Raw genomic sequence first — 23,146 nt, 5'->3', positions numbered from 1 at the left:
CTACAAGTTTTTAGATTATGCTGTAGAATTTAGAGGTAATTTGTGGTTTAGTACAGTACCCTGCGTCACTGCTTCATTGCTCCAGACCAGCGCAAAGGAGAGTTAGAGCACTGATTATGCTTTTAGGTCCCAAGGCGCTAATGTGTCTCTAACATTGAATGGGCAACATAAACCAAATAGAAACTGATAATTGTGCACAACTTCAAAATGTAATTTAATTTAACTGAATGATGAGGATGAAGAAGGTGATTGAATTTAGAACAATAGTGTAAAAATTGCTATTCCTCTGTCCTGCACACGCACACCCTGAAAAATACACTTGTTTTGTTGTTTCTACTCATCAGTATTACTTTCTAAAACTGTTGTTACACTAAGGTTTTTATTCTTAAGAGAAACAAAAATGTTCAATTATATTCCATGATATTCTTAAGATATATCTGTTGACTAAATATAAGCAAGTGATCTCTACTAAATAATTAAGTCGATGGCCTTACACGACCTCAACCAAATTGAGATGGTTTGGGATGAGTCGGACCACATAGTGAAGGAAAAGCAGTCAACAAGTGCTCAGCATATGTGGGAACTCCTTCAAGACAGTTGGAAAAGCATTCCAGGTGAAGCTGGTTGAGGGTATGCCAAGAGTGTGCAAAGCAGTCATCAAAGCAAAGGGTGGATACTTTGAAGAATTACAAATATAAAATATATTTAGATTTGTTTAACACTTTTTTGGTAACTACATGATTCCATATGTGTTATATAATATTTCTGATGTCTTCACTATTATTCTACAATGTAGAAAATAGTAAAAATAAAGAAAACCCCTTGAATGAATAGGTGTCACCAAACTTCCCCGGAAGCTGATAGTGGTGGTGGTACATTTTATACATCCAGAATGTAGCCTAAGTGTTTACAATTGTGTGAGTTGCTGTCTTTCTATAATTGATGATGACATTCAGGATAATAATAAGCAATTCGACGTGTGGCGCTGTGCTATTGTGTGTTCTATGAGTCGATTTTTGTAGGACCAGAATTATTCATATTCATTTATTTATTAATTTATACATAAAAAAGTATCAGTTTTTCATCTCTGCATATTAACCAAATATCATTTTTTTCTCGTGGTGGGTGGCATAGAAGGCGCGGGGTCTGAAAATGTGCTACATTGTTTCAAGCCTTTACACGACTGAACTAGAGACTCTACGCATGTATCGAGTGTCGGTGGGAGGGAGAGAGGAGAAACCTTTGGACATCCGATAAGGGATTGCAAGCGCTGTCGAGGGTGAGGCATAAATGTATGAACAAGTGTAATCAAATCATTTTTTGTTGCTATCAAAAACGACATTCACTATCGACCGAGCATGAAACCGATACTGAGGCTGTCCATTCGAAGAGACCGAGATTAGCGAGTGATGCGTTCTGATATTTCATGACATTCTAGCAGCGGCGTGAGTAGGAAATGCCGCTGCAACCCAGGCCTGTGTGATGAATGAAAACAGCGAATGAATGAAAAGCAAGAGACAATTGTGTAGTTTGTTTGCGGTTTTTTCATGGGTTACCACAAAAAAAAAATGTGTTTGTGTTTAGTTGTTTTTCTTTTTGCAAAACTGTAATGGTAGCATAGGATGATGGAGACGCGACACACTTTCGATAGACAGTCAGTCACTATTTGATGACATCAGGGGACACGTTGATGTGCAGTCTGTCCCATGAGGTAACGGTGAAAACATTGCTCTTTGCTGTTCAAATGAAGTCAATGGCACCTATACAATGACACATGGTAAATACGAAAGATGCTTTGCATTATACTGTTCGTGTCCATTATGATTCCAATTCCTTAACCTATATAGGATGTAATACAATGGGACAATAGCCAACTGATGGAGGCACATACCGCCTCAGTCAAGCAGCATCACACTTGGATGTTGTTTTAACTGGTCATTTTCTAATTGTGTGTGAATGGATGGTTACTTCTTATGCATTTAAATGTACTTTCTACTCTCTCTCGTGTGTGTGTCTGTAAATTGTTAAACACTTACTGTGTACCCATGTTTGTCCTCTGTGTGCCTCTTTGTTTGCTGAAGTCCATACTTTTGAGTAAAATGTTAATCAAATACAACTACAGCCTTGTTTCCTTGTTGAGATTCAATTGGCAGGTGTGCATTCGCGCTGAGTTGCCATCTTAGAGCAACAGCAATGAGGAAACAGTCTGTGATTTGTATTTGATTAACGGTTTATTAAAAAGTATGGATTTCAGCAAACAAAGAAAGGCATTCAACAGCAGAGGATATGCATAGGTACACGGTAAGGGTTTAACAGTGAAACATGTTTATGAATCGGCGCATATCGATTAGAGAATCGGAGTCAGAAAAATCTAGTCTGCTCTCAACTCAGTGGAGGAGTTGAGGTCCTTGGCAGGGTGTGTGTGTGTGTGTAGGTCCCTATCTTGTGTGGAAGACTAATAGCTGCCCCTCCTTTTTCAGTGAGCCACCATGACTGCCCTTAGGCAGAGGAAGGGCAGCAAAGGAAGTAAGGAGCCTGGTCCAGAGGTCCTGAACCAGAGGTTCTACCCTTCAGCAGAGCCCCTAGAGAGGACTTCAGACGGTTAGTGTCATGCTCAGTATTCACATCAACATATTGGACCAATCCCTGTGTGACAGCCGCACCGCGTGTTACACAGTAAAAAATAAACTGCTTTACAGATAGCACATATGCACCTTAACGCTCACTTTAAACAATACGTAATGGAGTTAAAAACATACAATGAGCTCACTCCACATCTATCTTGAAATGTTCGCGGATGGAGCCATCCAATTGGTATTTGGGTGGCTCAACCCATTGGAGCGTTGTCAAGAAGGACGGTTTAGAAGGGGTGAGTGCGGGTGAGTGTAGGGATGGGTACTGAAACCTGGTATTAAACGGGGCCCCTTACCGTGTACCTTATGAAAGACTATAGTATCGATAAGCTCTGACATTATTGGTTCTGCTTTCGGTACTGGAGAAATTTAAGAAGATACATTTCCTGTTTATTATTGCTACGTAAACGTTATCTTACACATTTTATCTCATCAACCATTTCTAATTTGCAATAAGATTAAGACATTTGTTTATGAGGCATTTTCGCTATTCCCAATCCAGAAGAGAGATCTCTCTCTCACAGACTACAGCACGCGCACACACACACCAGAAAGACCCTGCTCTTAATTAGTGACAATGTCCAAAAGTGTGGTTACTCTTCACCAGAGTCGATGCTGACAATGCTCGTTGCAACAATACTTTTTTGCTTGTAAGGGCGGAAACACGAGCAATCTTTCCAAACATCTATCGAAAGTGCATCGTGTACAGGCAGAGAAATGCACACTTTTCGACTGCCTAGCTCGTAGTTCATCTCTCGTTGCCCGATCTACGTTAGGTATGTATGCTAGCAGCCTAGAGCCCACACACATAGTTAACTAGATTATGCGAACATGGGTTCGTGATCAGAAGGAACCATTAGACAGCTGATTGAATTTATGAACGTTAAAGTTGCAGCTACAATGAACCAAACCACTCCTCCCTCTAATACCACTGGTCCAAGCCAAAGACAAGCCCAAAGCCCCTTCACGCTGGCAGCTAGTGGGAGGATGACTGAGGAGAGGGTGAATGAGTGCCACCTAGACATGATCAAGTTCTTAGTGAAAAGCCTACACCCCTTTTCAACAGTGGAGTCCAAGGGCTTTAGGGAACAGTCTGTCGGTTTATATTGAGTTGTATTTCTTTTTAGGATATAGTAGTGTAAAAGGGTTGTATGTTAGTCCCATCACTCAACAATACAATACACAACAACACAATAATTCAACACATGAAAACTATCTTTTTCTTTTACTGTAGAGAGATGAGCAATGCACTCAACCCCAAATATACCCCTCCCTCCAGGAGTTACCTCAGTGACACGTTAATTCTTACCTGGTATGAGCTGAAGGATGTGCCGAAGCTGGCCATCACATCAGAAGGGTAGACCAGCCTCTGTCAGGACCACTTTCTCACTGTTACAGTACACTACACAAGCCAGGGCAGTGTAAAACAGAAGGTCCTCCACACCAGGGCAGTGTACAAATCGCAAACTGGTGAAGTAGTGACAGAGGAGATCTCAGACATTCTGGATGAGTTTGTGGTAGAGCCAAGCAAGATTGTAGCTTTGACTGTTGATAATGCTGGCAATATGGATGTTGCCATCAAGAGGCTATACTTTCTAACAATAGGATGCTTTGCACACACATTGAATCTGGCAGCACAGAACATCTACAAAGTGACTTCCATCGATAAATGGGCAGCTCGAATCAGAGCAGTGGTCGTGTGGTTCAAGAGATCCTCAATGTCCAAAACAGCAGCTCCTTGGTAAGAAGCCAGTTCAATCTATTAAAGTATTATTTTGAAATTCCCACATTTAACAATTTAATTCAATATCCAAGTGTGCGGTAATGAAATGTATGTTGTTTTTTGTTGTTGTTTCAGGCCTTCCGCAGCACGCACTCATCCTTGATGTCAAGTCCAGATGGAACTCTATCTAATGATAGAGAGATTCATGGAGCAGTATCCAGCGATCCACGCAGCAGCCTTGGACCCACGACTGCAAAAGGCAATGACCAAGGACAACCTGGACCGTCTGAAGGACGAGGACTTCCATAAGGCTGAGGAGTTTGTCCAGCTCATGAGAATCCTCTATACATCCTCACTGTGTGTGTGACATGTGAAAAGAATGCCACCTCTGGACAGATCATACCCATCCTCGAAAAACTTGAAGAGCAATTCACTGTGAAGCGTGAAGATACAACGTTTGTGGCAACCATCAAAGAGAAGGTGTGGGAGAACCTCCCAGAGCGCTATCAGGATGAGGACATTCAAGCCTTCCTGCATGAGGCCACATCAATGGACCCCAGATTTAAAGGGAGGTCGTTGAGTGACGCCACCTGGGGCAGGCTGAGGAAGGCATCTGTTGAGGCCAAAGTGACAAGGAGCAACACCAGGGCTGTCAGAGGAGCCGGAGCAGTCACACAGAGCACCTGCAACAGGAGGAGGAGTGAAGGAGAGGAAATGGAGGAGACCTCCATTGTACAAAACAAGGAGTGCCTTGGAGGAGATGTTCTCACAGGAGGACAGGGAGTTGAGGTTGACGATCCAACAGGACACCTCGTCCCTCAACCTCAGCGAGCGTGTTGACCTAGAGGTGGAGCTCTACGAAGGCCTGCCTCCCGTTCCCATGGCTGAAGATCCTGTGATGTGGTGGTGGGAGAAGAGAGCTACTCTGCCCCTCCTCACAAACATTGCAACAAGCTACCTCTGTGCTCAAGCCTCCTCCACCCCTAGCGAGAGTGTATTTTCGACTGCAGGGAACACAATGAGCCAGGAGAGGTCCCGACTTCTGCCAGAGAAGGCAAATATGTTGATCTTTCTCCAGAAGAACTGCTAAGAACTGTTAGTCATTTTGCAGCCCACCTGCATGCCCCACCCGTGTTGCTCTAAACCACTGTATTTTCTTTTGCAGGAAAATATTTTGTATCTAATTTGCTTTACATTTCCATCATCACAACATTAGTCTATAATAGTGATTTGTTCAAAACATTGCGGTTTCTTTTGCTGTAAAAAAAAAAAAAAATCTTATTCATTTTACATTTCATAAAATAAAGCAAAACAATGTTAATTCTGTTCTTAATTTGTTTAGTTTTTTTCCCCGTAAGAAATAACAAAAATAACCAATAAGAATACCGTTAAAGTACCGGATCGATAAGCGGTATCGGTAAGAGTAGTAATACCGTTAAAATCTTAGCGATACCCATCCCTCGGTGAGTGTAATGGAGTTAAGAGTGTACCGTAAACTCACTCTGCAGCTAGCTTGAAATGTTGCGGACGAAGCCATCCAATTGGTACCTTTTTTAGGGGGCGCAACCCATTTGAATGTTGTCAAGGAGGGTGGTCACGTGTTGCGTAGCCGTGGATCACTGGTTCGAGCCCAGTATGGGGCAGTCAGACAGTGGAGGAAGCTACGCTGTTAGCAGCACAATGACCCCAGTCACATATACACACTAGCGATACACATAATCTAGAAATGAGGACGTGACCCTTTGCTTTTTGTTTTCTTATATCCCGTACATAACTTTATTGCGGAAATACAATCTTGCCGTTTGATATCATCGTTTCTCTATGTTGAATGCATGCTTCATAGTTTTACGTGGTAACAGTCACTTGTATACTTAACTCCATCTAACTTTTAATTTAACCATTTATGAGCAAACAGTAAAAGTTCTATATAATGTCTTGTTTACTGCCGTGTCTCTCGTCACCGGGGCCATGTCTGCGCATCATGGATGCCGGCTGTGTTCTGGTAAAGGAGGTCCGAGCGGAATTCCGACGCTGAAGTATGTTTCTGGAGGGGCGTTGGGAAATGCCACCCCTCTATTCACCGCAGAGGAACATTTTTTTTTCCCCTTGACGTGTTAAAATAGCAAAGTACCTTTTCATTAATTGATTTTTTTGTTGTTGCGTACAGCTAACGCTAAAATAACTATGTATTTAACATCTGATCAGTACATTCCCACTTTATATCATGATGATGTGAATTGAAAGTGAATGGCGCTGGCCACTCCCCATATATATTCTCTCTGTCAAACCGCTTCTTTTCAGGTGACGTATGTACGTTCTGTTCCTGCACCTTAGATCTGTTTGTTTTTTAAAAGTTGAGACATTAGGACAGTTTTTTTTTCAATTAATTAATCAATTTTGTCTTTATTAAAGCACTTTGGTTTATTTTCTCTAGTCATAATTTGTATTTTGCACATTTGATAAATAAAACCCCTACATTTTCTTTTTGCACCCTATCTCAGTATCTCTTGTTTCCTCCTTGGTCATCCCTAACATCCTGTTAGGCATGGTGTCACATTGGTCAACGTAAGATGCTTATAGTTGCCTCATAATGCATACATATGAGAACCTTGTTTAGCCAAAAGATTCATAGGCTATCAATGGAGACATGAATATTGTTTTGTGTTATATTATTCTCTCTTCAGGCGTATGGACATGGAGGACAGTGCTGTGGGTTGCCATAGGTTGGACTGTGGGAATTAGTCTTGGCATGCTGTCATGCATCTATGTGGCTACGCTCCATGAAAATGACCTGTGGTTTTCCAACATTAAGGTGAGAATCCCCACAGATGACCTCACTGTATCACCATTGTTACTTGACTGTCCTGCACCCCACCCCTCGTCAATTTCACATGTTGGAATCATGTCGTCAAGTTGTTGGCAATAATGAATAGGGTATAGAAAGGAAGAGATCTTGATTACGTGTAACTAGTATGACATATCGTGAGTTATGATCTATTTCCTTTGTTGGATTTCCTGAAGTCATAAACACCTCAAGGTGAAACAGACGGATTGGTTCTCCACGTCTTTCTAAACAGATTGTTTTTCAGCTCTTTTATAACCAAAGTCCTGAAATTCAAGCCAGCGGTTGTTACCGAATCCACCCTGAGCCTTCCAGAACAGTTAAAAAGAACATGTGATTCAGCCCAAAGATATTATATCATGTTCAGTCTGACGTGAAGTGCCTTTCCTGTAGTCTGGGACGTCATTAAATGGACCACATTTTGAGCTTCTTGTCAGGCCTCCCTCCTCAATAATTCCCGGGTGTTGATTTTGTCAGGAGCAGTGGTAGTTGATAGTTGTTTTTTTCCCCTCACGGTGCTGTGTTTTCTCTTTGAGAGTCCAGGTGTATACCTCCCACACAAATGCACAGCACAACTCGGCCCACTCATCCAGGTTGTGAATAATTTGCGAGTGTGTCATGGATATCAAAGCTCACACCTAATTGAGCTAACCTGCGTGGATGCACATATTTGATTCTATTCTGTTTCTTTGTCTTTGTGTTGTGTTTTTTTCCCCCCTTCTCTGCCTCTGTCTCTCTGTGAACGTAGAGAAGGTAGACAGATGTTCTCATTTATAATAAATGCGGGTAACTTTACAGAGCTGGCAGTAGCGACTCCCCTGTATTCAAACTCTGTGTGTTTATTTAACACAGTGTTCAAGAGGGTGACATCACTGCACATTGTGAGCCTAGCAGTTTCCCAGAAAAGTGTGTGTGTGTGTGTGTGTGTGTGATGCCTGATGCCTGTTAATGCAATTCTAGTCGTGGTTTTCTAAGAGATTTTAAATCCACACTGTGGAAAAAGCAACAACACTGAACAGTGGTATCCTATGACTACCGGTACTACCTTATATGATTCATGCTTTAGTTCTGACTTCGGGTAGAGATGACCATGACTGGAATAAGCAATGCTCTCCTTATGTTTCATCAGCTATCCTCAGGAACAATGTCTCTTGACTGAATCAAGTGGGGACTGAGTGCAGCAAAACATGCTGAATATGAATGTCCTTGTCTTGGAGTCAGTGGTGATTGTTTGTTGCAGTTAATCTATTGTGACTTGAGGGCTGCACGGGAGAATGCCGGTCATGTCTGCTCTGTTTTGGGAGTCTGCTTGTTTTGAAAGAGACCGAATTGAATGATTCCATATTGTTTTCAAGCACCGTCCGCATGTTGGGTCTGTTTTGGCTCAGCGTTGACTGAATGTTACAGTAGCGTGTCTGAAAGGCAGACATGTCTCTTAGTTATTTCCTATGGGACATCGCTGTTCACAGAGAAGCAGCTGCGTCCGGGCCTACTAAATTCACCCCGTGTTAAGTCATGTCCATGACAGTTATAGCACCTACCGACACTTATTTCTGACCACTTCTCTCGCTCACTCCACTTTTAGAACTACTTAAGCGGTCTGACATATGGTTTTCCAAACGATGTTCCAGGCTTTTTGTCTATGGCTTTTTCCTCTCTCTCTCTCTTTTTTAATAGATGTGCCGAGAGGTCACCAGTTGTGGTTGTGAGTTGATTCGCCTTCCCTATCCGGCGATTTCAGTTGTCTTCCAGAACACTGACCGAGCTGGTCCCTGTTTGCTTCAGATTGTTTTGCTTTTAAAGCCTTTTTTAATGGCCTTGTAAAACCAATGTGATTGCTTTCTTTTCTTTTTTTCCATCAACTGGTTATTAGACTGAGATTGGGCAGTTAAAAAAGATCGACTGGGAAAACAGAAACGGAGTGAGGGGCCAGTTTTTGTTTTTTTCAGACTGTTTGCTGGACCATGAGAGGAGTGAGCTTGGAAGTAAGCCATGGTCACATGGAGAGGTTCTAATCATGACTCCGCCTGGGTACTTTCTCATCAGTGAGTGACTGCTGGATGTTAGAAGCAAGACCTGCATGAGCAACCCTGCATCCAGACATGGAAATACGCAAGAGAGGACCGAGCAAGCTGGAGCATTCCTGGGACATCTCTCAATATGATATGTCTGCTGAAAGTTCTTTCTCATCAGTGAGTGACTGCTGGATGTTAGAAGCAAGACCTGCATGAGCAACCCTGCATCCAGACATGGAAATACGCAAGAGAGGACCGAGCAAGCTGGAGCATTCCTGGGACATCTCTCAATATGATATGTCTGCTGAAAGTTGTGTTGAAGCACGTGGGGGTTTAAGGGTCAGTGAAAGGGAAGACTCTGGGAGAGATTCCCAGAATTGGTACCGTCTGAGCATTCCACCTCTGTGGCCTTGGCAGACTGTTGTTATGGCAGCAGGGTTGGTTTTGGCTGTGCTAACTGGGCTGGCTCATGCCTGGTGTGTTTACTCTTTACACGAGAACCTTCTGTGGTTCTCTCACCTCAAGGTAAGCTGTGCTCTGCTAATGTCAAGAATCAAATCAAATGTATTGGTCACATATACATGTCTAGCAGATGTTATGGCTGGTGTAGTGAAATGCTTGTGCTTCTAGCTCCGACAGTCCAAGTAATATCTAACAAGTAATATCTAATAGTTTCACAACATATTCCAAAAAACACGCACATCTAAGTAAGGAATGGATTAAGAATATGTACATATATGTCAGAGCAGCACTGGACTAAGATACAGTGGCATAGTATAGAATACAGTATTTACATATGAGATGGGTGATGCAATATTTAAATACAATTAAAGTGACTAAGATACTGTAGAATGCAAGATACGGAAACATTATTAAAATGGCTAGTATTTAATTTCCTTAAAGTGGCCAGTGATTCCTAATCTATGTCTATAGGCAGCAGCCTCTGATGTGCTGGAGATGGCTGTTTAACAGTCAGTGGTGTAGTATACAATACAATACAGTATAAACAGTTGAAGTCAGAAGTGAGGTTTCGGGTAGCCTTCCACAAGCTTCCCACAATAAGTTGGGAGAATTTTGTCTGATTCCTCCTGACAGAGCTGGTGTAACTGAGTCAGGTTTGTAGGCCTCCTTGCTCACACATGCTTTTTCAGTTTTGCCCACACATTTTCTATGGGATTGAGGTCAGGGCTTTGTGATGGCCACTCCAATACCCTGACTTTGCTGTCCTTAAGCCATTTTGACACAACTTTGGAAGTATGCTTGGGGTCATTGTCCATTTGGAAGACCCATTTGCGACCAAGCTTTAACTTCCTGACTGATGTCTTGAGATGTTGCTTCAATATATCCACACAATTTTCCTCCCTCATGAAGCCATCTATTTTGTGAAGTGCACCAGTCCCTCCTGCAGCAGAGCACACCCCCATAACGATGGTCATGATGGCCAAACAGTTCTATTTTTGTTTCATCCGACCAGAGGACATTTCTCCAAAAAGTACGATCTTTGTCCCTGTGTGCAGTTACAAACCGTAGTCTGGTTTTTTTATGGCGGTTTTGGAGCAGTGGCTTCTTCCTTGCTGAGTGGCCTTTCAGGTTATGTTGATATAGGACTCATTTTACTGTGGATATAGATACTTGTGTACCCGTTTCCTCCAGCATCTTCACAATGTCCTTTGCTGTTGTTCTGGGAATGATTTGCACTTTTCGCACCAAAGTACGTTCATCTCTAGGAGACAGAACGCGTCTCCTACCTGAGCGGTATGACGGCTGCGTGGTCACATGGTGTTTATACTTGCATACTATTGTTTGTACAGATGAATGTGGTATCTTCAGGTGTTTGGAAATTGCTCCCAAGGGTGAACCAGACTTGTGGAGGTCTACAAATTTTTGGGGCTGATTTCCTTTGATTTCCCCATGATGTCAAGCAAAGAGGCACTGAGTTTGAAGGTAGGCCTTGAAATATATCCACAGGTACACCTCCAATAGGCTAATTGACATCACTTGAGTCAATCAGAAGCTTCTTAAGCCATGACATAATTTTCTGGAATTTTCCAAGCTGTTTAAAGGCACAGTCAACTTATTTTATGTAAACTTCTGTCCCACTGGAATTGTGATAGAGTGAAATAATATGTCTGAAAAGAATAGTTGGAAAAATTACTTGTCTCATGCGCAAAGTAGATGTCCTAACCTACTTGCCAAAACTATAGTTTGTTAATAAGAAATTTGTGGAATGGTTGAAAAAAGGGTTTTAATGACTGTAATTGTATGTAAACTTCCGACTTCAACTGTACAATGAGATGGGTGATGCAGTATGTAAACACAGTTTAAAAGTGACTAAGATACCATAAAATAGTTTGGAGCAGGGATGCACGATATATTGGTGAACATATCAGAATCGGCCGATATTAGCTAAAAATGACAACATCGGCATTGGCCCGATGTCTAGTTTAACGATGTCTAGTTTAATTTTGCGGTACACGTTCAACACAGCATTCCTGACCTGTCTGCCTTGTGTCTGCCTTGTGGATCGAGCAGTCAACAAGTCGAGCAGTCATTTGAAAGAGTAACTCAAAGGCGAAATCCATTAACGCCAAGATAATGGAATTCATTGCCGTCAATCAACCGTTCTCTGTCGTGGGCGATGGTGGTTTCGCAGCGGTACACACTACCAAGTGTGCTATTTTTCAGATGTTGCCCTACAGGAGTTGCACAGTAATAGTGTCACTGCTATTAGCTTCACGACTGACATTTGGACCAGCGAGATCAAACCCATGAGCATGCTGAGTCTGACAGCACAATGGATCGTCGAGGATTTCGTACTGAGGAAAGTCGTATTGCATGCTCATGAATGTACTGGTTGTCATACCGCTGCTGCCATTTCAATGGCATTTGAGAACATGTGTGAAACCTGAACACACCAGCTAGGTCCATTCAAACAACTGACTCGAGAAATAAGCTCCTCAACTGTGCCTGCAGCAGACGTGATGCCCTCTGTCATGGCTTTGAAACGCCTGCTCAACAAAACGGCTGACACAGGCTGTGAGTAAGCGATTTGGTGGTATTCTCTCTTTACTGTGTCACCACCCTGCTTTATGCTATGTTACTTCGATGCAGACAGGAAACATGGTTTACGTGAAATGTTACATACACAGTTGAACGAGATGGAAACGTACACAGTGACAGTGCGCACCGAGGAAGAGAGGCCACGGACAGACAGAGCTGAAACTTTACTGCTTGACATGTATGATGAAATCCTGGTTGAGAATGAAATGACTGAACTAATGAACAATGAAACAGCACAGCAAGTAAGTGAAAGTAGGTTTTGATTATGTTTTACTGGTAATGGGGACATATGTAAATCCCAATAAAATCACCTTTTGGTGTGTGTGTGTAACTGTTTATTTAACTTGGCAAGTCAGTTAAGAACAAATTCTTATTTACAATGACGGCCTACCCCAGCCAAACCCAGACTACACTGGGCCAATTGTGCACCGGCCTATGTGTCTTCCAATCACGGCCGGGTGTGATATAACCTAGATTCGATCCAGGTACTGTATTGACACCTCTTGCACTGCGATGCAGTGTCCGTGTGTATGTTTTAACTATTTAACTGTACTAGAATGCTTAAAAGGCCGCTAAAATTAAAAATATTGTTTATCGTATCGTGTTTTTTTTTGTCAAGGAAAATATTGGATATCTGTATTGGACAAAAATGTCATATCACTAGTGCATCACAAGTGTGGAGTGCAGTTTACACATATGAGATGAGTAATACGGGGGCGACCCGTCAGGAAGTCCAGGACCCAGTTGCACAGGGCGGGGTTCAGACCCAGGGCCTTCAGCTTGATGATGAGCTTGGAGGGTACTATGGTGTTAAATTCTGAGCTATTGTCAATGATCAGCATTCTTACATAGGTATACCTTTTGTCCAGATGGGACAGGGCAGTGTGGTGGCGATTGCGTTGTCTGTGGATCTATTGGGGCGGTAAGCAAATTGAAGTGGGTCTAGGGTGGCAGGTAAGATGGAGGTGATATGATCCTTGACTAGTCTCTCAAAGCACTTCATGATGACATAGGTGAGTGCTATGGGCCGATAGTCATTTAGTTAAATTACCTTTGCTTTCTTAGGTACGGGGACAATGTTGGCCATCTTGAAGCATGTGGGGACAACAGACTGGGATAGGGAGAGATTGAATATACAGTGGGGCAAAAACGTAGCGTCATACCCAAGAAGACTCAAGGCTGTAATCGCTGCCAAAGGTGCTTCAACAAAGTACTGAGTAAAGGGTCTGAATACTTATGCACATGTGATATTTCAGTTTAGAAAATGTATACATTTGCACAAAAACATGTTTTTGCTTTGTCATTATGGGGTGTAGATTGTTGAGGGGAAAAAAATATTTAATCAATTTTAGAATAAGGCTGTAACGTAACAAAATGTGGAAAAATTCAATGGGTCTGAGTACTTTCAATGCACTGTACCGGTTGTTCATATGGAGAACTCATCTTTGTTTTTTGTCTGGTTTTTATGTTTTGTAAATGTATTTTCATCTCTACTTATATTTCAGGAAGTTGAGCGTGAAATCTCCTTTCGGACAGAATGTGGCCTGTACTACTCGTACTATAAACAGATGTTGAGAGCTCCCTCCATACAGCAAGGTATGGTACAATGACAATCTACTCACAGTAGATATAGGCTAGCCCCCCTACTCCCACAATCCCCTCAGGTTATTCTACTAGTCATCTCAGGGGAAAGAGCACAGAGGCTACTGAGAATCATAACCTTTTATGGCCACAAGTGCTCTTTCAGAACTCAATGCCCTGGAAAAGAGCCCATTCACTTTTAAAACATTTCCTTCTCTTGTAAACTCTGGACAGTCATCTTTTCGCCCTCATTAAATAAATGTATTTGAATTATGCAAGCATTTGCCAAAAGAGAGGTCCTTAAAAATAGCGAGACAGAGGGCATTGAAATACCCCTCGGTCCACTTGTCTGTCTGGTTGTGTCCCTTCATCATTATGTAATGAGGGAGGTATTTGACCAATGGCTTGTTATGTAACCATGGTAACAAAGCTAGTTAAAAGGGAGACAATGAAGAAAATAAAAAAAACTATGGCATTGTAAGTGACCTGTCATACTTGATCTTTTAACAGCACCTCTCAGGATGGGTGCTGTTGTATTTATGCATGGATATAGCGCAGTCATTTTGCCTGGCTCTAATCAAAGGCCTGGAGCGAAACCTCAGATCTTTTGTTGCTATTTTCGAGGTACTGTTTGCCCATACCAAACGTGATTCAATAACGCTCTAGCCCAGCAGACTGGAAACATGATCACACTTTGTTTACATGATTCCATCTGCCCAAGTTAGCGTGATCTTATCCCGGCATCACAACTCAGCAGAGTTAATATGAGATCAGAGTGATGTCACCGTTTTTTCAAAATTGTCACGCAAATGTGGAATTAGTATCTCACACCCTATAACTCTGGAGAAGTTAGTCTGTTTAGGTTGAATGAGTGGCTGTATTACTCTATATACTGAAAGTGGACCAGTCACAGAAAGTTTAAAGTAAGTGTCCAGGGAAAATCTCACTTTTTAAAAGTTAAAGACCGTTTACATTTTTGTATTTTTTTTAAGCTTGCTATTTCCTCATAAAGGATGATGACATCCTCCTGAGGAGGATGAGCTGGCCAATCAGTTGTCTATTCGCATTATTATTTTTAATGACCGGTTACTCGCCTACACAATAAAGTAGTGGGGAAGAGGAGGAGCTCAGCTGGCCGTTTGTGTCTGGAAGTAATTTAGCCATTCATTGTAGCCATTGGCACTCTGTAGTTGCAGTTTTCTCTAGTTTTCTCGTGTCAATTAACTTTTTACATTCCTGGATTACTCATTATACCAATAAAGTCAGATTTAATCAACAAATACGATAGTCAGTTTAAAAAAGGTTAAGGGTGTAAGACTGTGTACATATCTGGCTGCGTTGGCAAAATCACTACATATCCCAGCGAGCCAAGCAGGGAGAGGCTGCCCATTGTCACAGTTCCACAACCAGTCAGAAACATCCAGCTAACCCTATGCCAATGATGCCAATGGATCTCAAAACTGAACTTGGATCCGTGTTATGTAGCAATGATATCCTTCGCCACCATTGTCTTACAACACGACAGATCGCTCGAACCAGTCAACAAAACCATAAAAAAAAAAAAATCTAGTTTCTTTCCAGCGAATTTCTTAGTTACATGATTGTACGTCTAACTAAAGTTGTGGGTGCAGTATTTATGAAGTTTGGCAATAAGGATGAAAACTAGTAGCGTAGTTCAGCTAGTTTAGCCAGGGAAAACCGCGGCAAACGAGCTCGGGGCAGGATATACTGTAGCTGGGCGCCCATGTGCACTAGGCTAATTCAGAGCACAGATTGTAGTTTTTATGCCATTATATCAGGAAAAAAGTTTGAACAATTCAGAGACTGAAACGAATACATCAGATGACAAATATTTAACTGGAGCGAGTCGATACCCAATCCCGAAATCAGCTGTCGCTGCCAATAGTAAAACAAGGCTTAAAATGACGTTTGATTGAACCTGAATCTAGAAAATGAATGGTGAAGTCGATTCCGGACGCGTTTAGGCTCCTCCTCCTCACCGCTCTGTTCTGTTGTTGTTGTTCACCTAAACCATTCCAACACAGAAAAAAAATGCCTTTTAACATACATGATTACAAGTTTTTGGAAGGAGAACTATTTCACTTATATTGTAATTAATTATAGGTCATAATTCATAGAAATCTGGAAACATGGGACAGTTACCTTAAGAAAGAACCTTATTTCTGTCTGAATGTGATCAGGTCTTTCAGAGCTCATCAATGATAATGCCACTGAATCCAAGAGAACCATCAACCTACTGCGACGCATGAACATCTATCAGGAGGTGTTTCTAGGTGTTCTCTATAGGATTCTACCCATACAGGTAACACAGAGAGCCCACGTCTACTAACGAGGCATTTCAAATAATAATGGAGATGATTGATAAGATGATTGGTCATTATTTCATGGTGTGTGTGTGTGTTTGTTTCAGGCCTACCTGGAGCCAGTGTATTTCTATATCTACACAGTGTTTTCCCTCCAAGCGGTGTATGTCATAGCCCTGTTCATCACCAGCTGGCTGCTCAGTGGTTCCTGGCTAGCAGGGGCTCTCACTGGAGTCTGGTACATCCTCAACAGGTATACATCTCACCATGCACACCCAACTAATGATTCATTGTAAGGCTAAACGTATTGGCCTGGTCCCAGATCTGTTGGTGCTTTTGCCTACTTCATTGTCAAGCTAAACATGACACAAGTCCATAAGGACTTGGCAAGAGAGCAGAAACAGACTGGCATACAGTTTATACAATTGTAGCTACTGGACAAACTTGATGACCTACTGCAAGCTGTCACAAGTCCAATCCTAAAATTCCCCCTTCGACCTAAGATCTGAATGGACATTTTAAATGGTGGTGGTCTTGAGTGTTCCATGTGTGTGATTGTGTTCCAGAGTGGACACAACGCGGGTGGAGTTCACCATCTCGCTCAGGGAGAACTGGTCCCTGCCCTTCTTCGCCCTCCAGATAGCTGCCATCACTTGCTACCTGAGGCCTCACCTCAAACCCATCCAGCAGGTAGACACTCGCCTAGCAGAGGACACCATCATCTCCTCTGTTCTCTACACGCATACAATTAGACCAGAATAGGAGAATGAAGAGAACATCTGTGGAAATAGACAATGAATCACTATCGAATGAAGTGTCTAATCTTAGAAGTTGTTTTGAGGTCAAGTGGCTGATTTCTAATGGGATCTGTGTTCTTCTGTCCACTCCTTTCCTGTGAGCAGAAGGTGGTGTTGTGGCTGATGTTCCTGGCCACGTTGTGTTTCTGCCTCACCTGGCAGTTTAATCAGTTCATCCTGCTGGTTCAGGCTCTCATCATCTTCACCCTGGACTGTCTGGACCTCATCTCCACAGAACAGGTCTGTGACATCATTCCTCTCTCATCATGCACATTACTATCACAGCATTCAGCCAAACATATGTTGCATTATTTTGTTCCTAGGCCGAGATTCAATCCGTCACAGATTTAAGGACCTGTGCATGATGTTAGAGCGATCACGTTCGCTGTGGATGGCAGCTCAAGCAATCAAGGCTTGAGGGTTAAGAGTTGAGCCGGGATCTGCACATGAAGCTAGGTTCAGGGTTTTGGTTCAAATACAATTTTATTTGTCACATGCGCCAACTACCACAGGCATAGATTTTTCTGTGAAATGCTGATTTGTGAGGCCTTTCCCTACAGTGCAGAGTAATAGTATACTGGTACCGAGTCATTGTACTGGTACCGAGTCATTGTGCAGGGGTACGAGGTAATTGAGGTAATATGTACATGTAGATAGGGGTCAAAGGGACTAGGTTATCAGGGTAGATCAAAAACCATAGTAGCAGCAGGGTATGTGAAAGTGTGTCTATCTGTGAGTGTGTCGTCAATATGTGTGAGCGTATGTAGTGTGTGTGTGTGTGTGTGTGTGTGTGTGTGTTGGACTGTCAGTGTACTGTGTGGGTAGAGTCCAGTGTGCAAGCGATTCAGTGATTTGCGGATAGAAGCTGTTCAGGAGCCTTTTGGTCTTTGACTTGGCGCTCCGGTACCGCTTGCCATGCGGTAGCAGAGAAAACAGTCTATGTCTTGGGTGGCTGGAGTCTTTGACAATTTTTGGGGCCTTTCACCGCCTGGTACAGAGGTCCTGGATGGCACACAGCTCAGCCCTAGTGATGTACTGGGCCTGACACACTACCCTCTGTAGCGCGGATGCCAAGCAGTTGCCATACCAGGCGGTGATGCAGCCAGTCGAGATGCTGTCGTGGTGCAGCTGTAGAACTTTTTGAGGATCTGAGGGCCCATGCCAAATCTTTGAGGCTAGAGTTACAGTTGAGGTTAGTGTTTGTAGTTTGGGTTGAGGGTTACAGTTGAGCCAGGATGTGGACATGAAGCTAAGGTTAGCGTTTTAGTTAGCTTCATGTCCACATCCTGGCTCAACCCTAACTAAAACGCTAACCTTAGCTTCATGTCCACATACTGGCTCGACCCTATGGTTAGCGTTTTAGTTAGGGTTGAGCCAGGATGTGGACATGAAGCTAAGTTTAGCGTTTTAGTTAGGGTTGAGCCAGGATGAGGACTTTGTAGCTCAGTGGGTAAACCAGGGTGCTCGTAACGCCAGGGGTAGTGGGTTCTATTCCCAGGACCACCCATACGTAAAATGTATGCTCATATGAGCATACACACATCGCTTTGGATAAAAGAGCCTGCTAAATGACATTACCGGTACCTCTCTCCAGGTGACCTGCCTGTACCTAGTCCAGGTAAGCAGCCTGCTGTCCGTGTGGCTGCTGCAGTTCTGTAACTCCATGATCCTAGGCTCTCTGGCTCTCAGCTTCATTGTGGCCGCTCTCTTTGTCAAGCACTTCCAGGTGAGCCCAAGCACATACTGTATGTTCCTCTTCAAATCCTAGGGATTTGACTGGTTTATTTTACAGTCTTGGTATAGAGTAAGTGCAACATCTGTGGTCATGATGCACTGATATGCTGTTTGTGTTTTTGAAAGCTCTTTGTCTTTTTGCCTTGTGTTCCATGGAGAGAGGGCTGAAGACAGGTGGTCTCACAGCGCGGCTGGGAAAGCTGCTCCTTCACACCGTCCTCGTCCTTGCACTAACATTCACTATTAATTATTTAGCCAAGGTGAGCCCTGAGATTTGTACTACATCCTCCTCCTTTTGTCACCAGGAATTAATAACAAGTCATCTATGTGTGTTATGGGCTGTGGAGAAGCCAGGAGAATGGCACACAGGAATCCGTAGGACATCGTGAAAACATTTACAGTACCAGTCAAAAGTTTGGACACGCCTACTCATTCAAAGGGTTTTCTTTGTTTTTTCTACATTGTAGAATAATAATGAAGACATCAAAACTATGAAATAACACATTTGGACTCATGTAGTAACCAAAAAAGACCAATCAAAATATATTTCAGATTCTTCAAAGTAGCCACCCTTTGCAATGATGACAGCTATACACACTCTTAACATTCTGTCAACCAGCTTCACCTGGAATTAGTTTCCAACAGTCTTGAAGGACTTCCCACATAGGCTGCTTTTCCTTCACTCTGCGGTCCAACTCATCCCAAACCGTCTCATTTGGGTTGAGGTCAGGTGATTGTGGAGGCCAGGTCATCTGATGCAGCACTCCATCACTCTCCTTCTTGGTAAAATAGCCGTTACACAGGCTGGAGGTATGTTGGGTCATTGTCCTGTTGTAAAGTAAATGATAGTCCCACTAAGCACAAACCTGATGGGATGGCGTATCACTGCAGAATATTGTGGGAGCCATACTGGTTAAGTCACTGACAGTGTCACCATCAAAGCACCACTACACCGTCACACCTCTTCCTCCATGCTTCACAGTGGGAACCACACATGCGGAGATCATCCATTCTCCTGCTCTGCGTCTCGCAAAGACACGGCGGTTGGAACCAAAAATCTCACATTTGGATACATCAGACCAAAGGACAGATTTCCACCGGTCTAATGTCCATTGCTCGTGTTTCTTGGTCCAAGCAAGTCTCTTCTTCTTCTTGGTGTCCTTTAGTAGGGGTTTCTTTGCAGCAATTTGACCATGAAGGCCTGATTCACACAGTCTCTGAACAGTTGATATTGAGATGTGTCTGTTACTTGAACTCTGAAGCATTTATTTGGGCTGCATTTTCTGGTAACTCTAATGAACTTACCTTCTGCAGCAGAGGTAACTCTGTCTTCCTTTCCTGTGGCGGTCCTCACAAGAGCCAGTTCCGTCATATTGCTTGATGGTTTTTGCAACTGCACTTGAAGAAACTTTCAAAGTTCTTGAAATGTTCCATATTGATTGACCTTCATGTCTTAAGGTAATGATGGATTGTCGTTTCTCTTTGCTTTTTTGAGATGATCTTGCCATATTATGGACTTGGTCTTTTACCAAATAGGTCTATCTTCTGTATACCACCCCTACCTTGTCACAACACAACTGATTGTCTCAAACGCATTAAGAAGGAAAGAAATTCCCCAAATTAACAAGGCACATATGTTAATTTAAATGCATTCCAGGTGCATCTGGAATGCATCTCATGAAGCTGGTTGAGAGAATGCCAAGAGTGTGCAAAGCTGTCATCAGTGCAAAGGGTGGCTACTTTGAGGAATCTCAAATATATTTTGATTTGTTTTAACACTTTTTTGGTTACTGCATGATTCGATATGTGTTATTAAGTGATGCACCGATATGACATTTTTGTCCACTAGCGATGTCCAATATTTTCCTTGCAAAAAAAAACCCCGATAGTTAAAATAATAGCGGCCTTTTAAGCATTCTAGGACAGTTAAATAGTTAACACACACACATGGACACAGTGGTCTAAGGCACTGCATCTCAGTGCAAGAGGCATCACAACAGTCCCTGGTCCGAATCCAGGCTGTATCACATCTGGCCGTGATTGGGAGTCCCATAGGGTGGTGCACAATTGGCCCAGCGTCGTCTGGGTTTGGCCGGGGTAGGCCGTCATTGTAAATAAGAATTTGTTCTTAACTGACTTGCCAAGTTACATAAAGGTTACACACACACCACACTGACCAAAAATTTAAAAAATGGCATTTACGTATGTCCCCATTACCAATAAAACATAATCAAAACCTACAGTATTTTTCGCTGCGACTGGGAGACTCAGGGATATCCTTGTCTCATCGCGCGACTAGCGACTCCTGTGGCGGGCAGGCGCAGTGCACGCTGACCAGGTCACCAGGTGTACGTTCGGTGTTTCCTTCGACACATTGGTGCTGCTGGCTTCCGGGTTGGATGGGTATTGTGTCAAGAAGCAGTGCGGCTTGGTTGGGTTGTGTTTCGGAGGACGCATGGCTCTCGACCTTCGTACTCTCCCGAGTCCGAATGGGAGTTGCAGCGACGAGACAACTACTACCATTGGATACCACAAAATTGGGGAGAAAAGGGGTGAAAAAAAATAAAACAGTATTACAGTACAGTATTTATTTCACTTACTTTTTGTGCTTTTTTGTTGTTCATTTGTTTAGTCATTGCATTCTCAACCAGGATTTCATCATACATGTCAAGCAGTAAAGTTTCAGTTCTGTCTATCCGTGGCCTCTCTTCCTTGGTGCGCACTGTCACTGTGTCCGTTTCCATCTCGTTCAACTGTGTATGTAACATTTCACGTAAACCCTGTGTTCTTGTCTGCATCGAAGTAGCGGTCCTTGTACATAGCACCGAGCATGGTGGCAACATAGTAAAGAGAGAATACCACCAAATCGCTTGCTCACATCCTGTGTCGCCAGTTTTGTTGAGCAGGCGTTTCAATGCCATGACAGAGGGTATCACGTCTGCTGCAGGCACAGTTGATGAGCTTATTTCTCGAGTCAGTTGTTCAAATGGAGCTAGCTGGTGTGTTCAGGTTTCCAGGTTTCAAACATGTTCTCAAATGCTATTGAAATGGCAGCAGCGGTATGACAACCAGCACATTCATGAGCATGCAATACGACTTTCCTCAGTACGAAATCCTCGACAACCCACTGTGATGTCAGACTACGCATGCTCATGTGGCTGATATCGCTGGTCCAAATGTCAGTCGTGAAGCTAATAGCAGTGACGCTATTACTGTGTAACTTCGGTAGGGCAACATCTAAAAAATAGCGCACTTTTTAACGTTAGTGTGAAAGCCAACATCACCCACGACAGAGAACGGTTGATTGTCAAGGGCAATGAATTCCTTTATCTTGGCGTTAATGGATTTCGCCTTTGAGTTGTCTCTCTGAAATGTTCTTACTCTTTCACATGACTGCTCGACTTGTTGACTGCTCGATCCACAAGGCAGACATTGTGGGCTAGGTGTTGCAAGTGTAGCGCAAAATTTTACGTGGCATCATGTACCTACGTTTTCTAGGTATGCATGTCAGCTTTGACATCGGCGTTGGAATAGACATTGGGCCGACGTTGGCATTTTTAGCTAATATCGTCCGATTCCGATATATCTTCACTGGTATATCGTGCATCCCTGGTGTTTCTTTTTCGTGATTTTGACGTCTTCACTGTTATTCTACAATGTAGAAAATAGTAAAAACAAAGAAAAACCCTCGAATGAGAAGGTGTGTTCAAACTTTTGACGGGTACTGTATTTCCAGCTGTTTCAAAATGCAGCATGCAACGGAAACCTACATGGGAATAACTATGTGTCTGTCATGTACATTACGTTAACTTGCATCTAAGGAATGTTTTTTTTTTTTTTTTTTTAATGTCTGGCTGTTTCATGTTGACTCAGACATGCATAACCTGACCTTTTGTCTATTTTCCTTGTGTGTCTTCATGTTTGTACAGCAAGCGTTGCAGCTCCGATCTGACGAACACATCTTTAAATTCATCAAGTCCAAATTTGGCTTGGGGCCTACCAGGTAGAATGCACTGACTTCTTTCATCAGGTTTAAGTGATTCACTAATTGACACTTACCAAGTGTAGAATCCTGAGATGATAAAACCCCTTTCATTGATCGCATATTAAATATTATTTATACACGCGGAGGAAATGTGCTGTGGTATTTCAGATTAAGTATTCAGCAAACTGCGGCAAAACAACTGCTATGTCAATTCTCAAAGGCACAGTGTAATAAGAGCTTGCCAATATATCTCTCTCTCTTTCTGTGTCTCTCTCTCTCTTTCTGTGTCTCTCTCTCTCTCTTTCTGTCTCTCTCTCTCTTTCTGTGTGTCTCTCTCTTTCTGTGTCTCTCTCTTTCTGTGTCTCCCTCTCTCTTTCTGTCTCTCTTTCTGCCTGTCTCTCTCTCCATTTCTGTCTCTCTGTGTGTCTCTCTCTCTTTCCCTGTCTCTCTCT

At 42.8% G+C, this 23,146-nt stretch overlaps 1 protein-coding gene and 1 pseudogene across 4 annotated transcripts in view; both read left to right on the top strand.

The window, feature by feature from the left end:
• Window positions 1-947: 947 nt before the first annotated feature.
• The window catches only part of LOC110526249 (dpy-19 like C-mannosyltransferase 3), a 39,670-nt gene continuing 17,471 nt past the window's right edge, over window positions 948-23,146 (top strand). The window contains exons 1-11 of one of the 4 annotated variants that reach the window (XM_021607052.3): window positions 948-1,279; window positions 2,481-2,601; window positions 7,041-7,168; window positions 13,779-13,869; window positions 16,056-16,177; window positions 16,286-16,431; window positions 16,745-16,868; window positions 17,081-17,215; window positions 18,570-18,701; window positions 18,868-18,969; window positions 22,639-22,712. In XM_021607052.3, coding sequence (XP_021462727.3) covers window positions 2,490-2,601; window positions 7,041-7,168; window positions 13,779-13,869; window positions 16,056-16,177; window positions 16,286-16,431; window positions 16,745-16,868; window positions 17,081-17,215; window positions 18,570-18,701; window positions 18,868-18,969; window positions 22,639-22,712 — 1,166 coding nt within the window. In that variant the 5' untranslated portion in view covers window positions 948-1,279; window positions 2,481-2,489. Of the gene's footprint in view, window positions 1,293-2,480; window positions 2,602-7,040; window positions 7,169-9,391; window positions 9,739-13,778; window positions 13,870-16,055; window positions 16,178-16,285; window positions 16,432-16,744; window positions 16,869-17,080; window positions 17,216-18,569; window positions 18,702-18,867; window positions 18,970-22,638; window positions 22,713-23,146 lie in introns of those variants that run through there. The other 3 variants (XM_021607053.3, XM_090238426.1, XM_021607051.3) reach the window with 3 other exon arrangements.
• On the top strand, window positions 4,497-5,596 carry LOC149982937 (zinc finger BED domain-containing protein 4-like; annotated as a pseudogene).

Source organism: Oncorhynchus mykiss, chromosome 6 (genome assembly GCF_057628025.1).
Source record: "Oncorhynchus mykiss isolate SJ-2025 chromosome 6, ASM5762802v1, whole genome shotgun sequence".
Lineage (NCBI taxonomy): Eukaryota > Metazoa > Chordata > Actinopteri > Salmoniformes > Salmonidae > Oncorhynchus > Oncorhynchus mykiss.
This window is presented reverse-complemented; position numbering and strand designations above follow the sequence as displayed.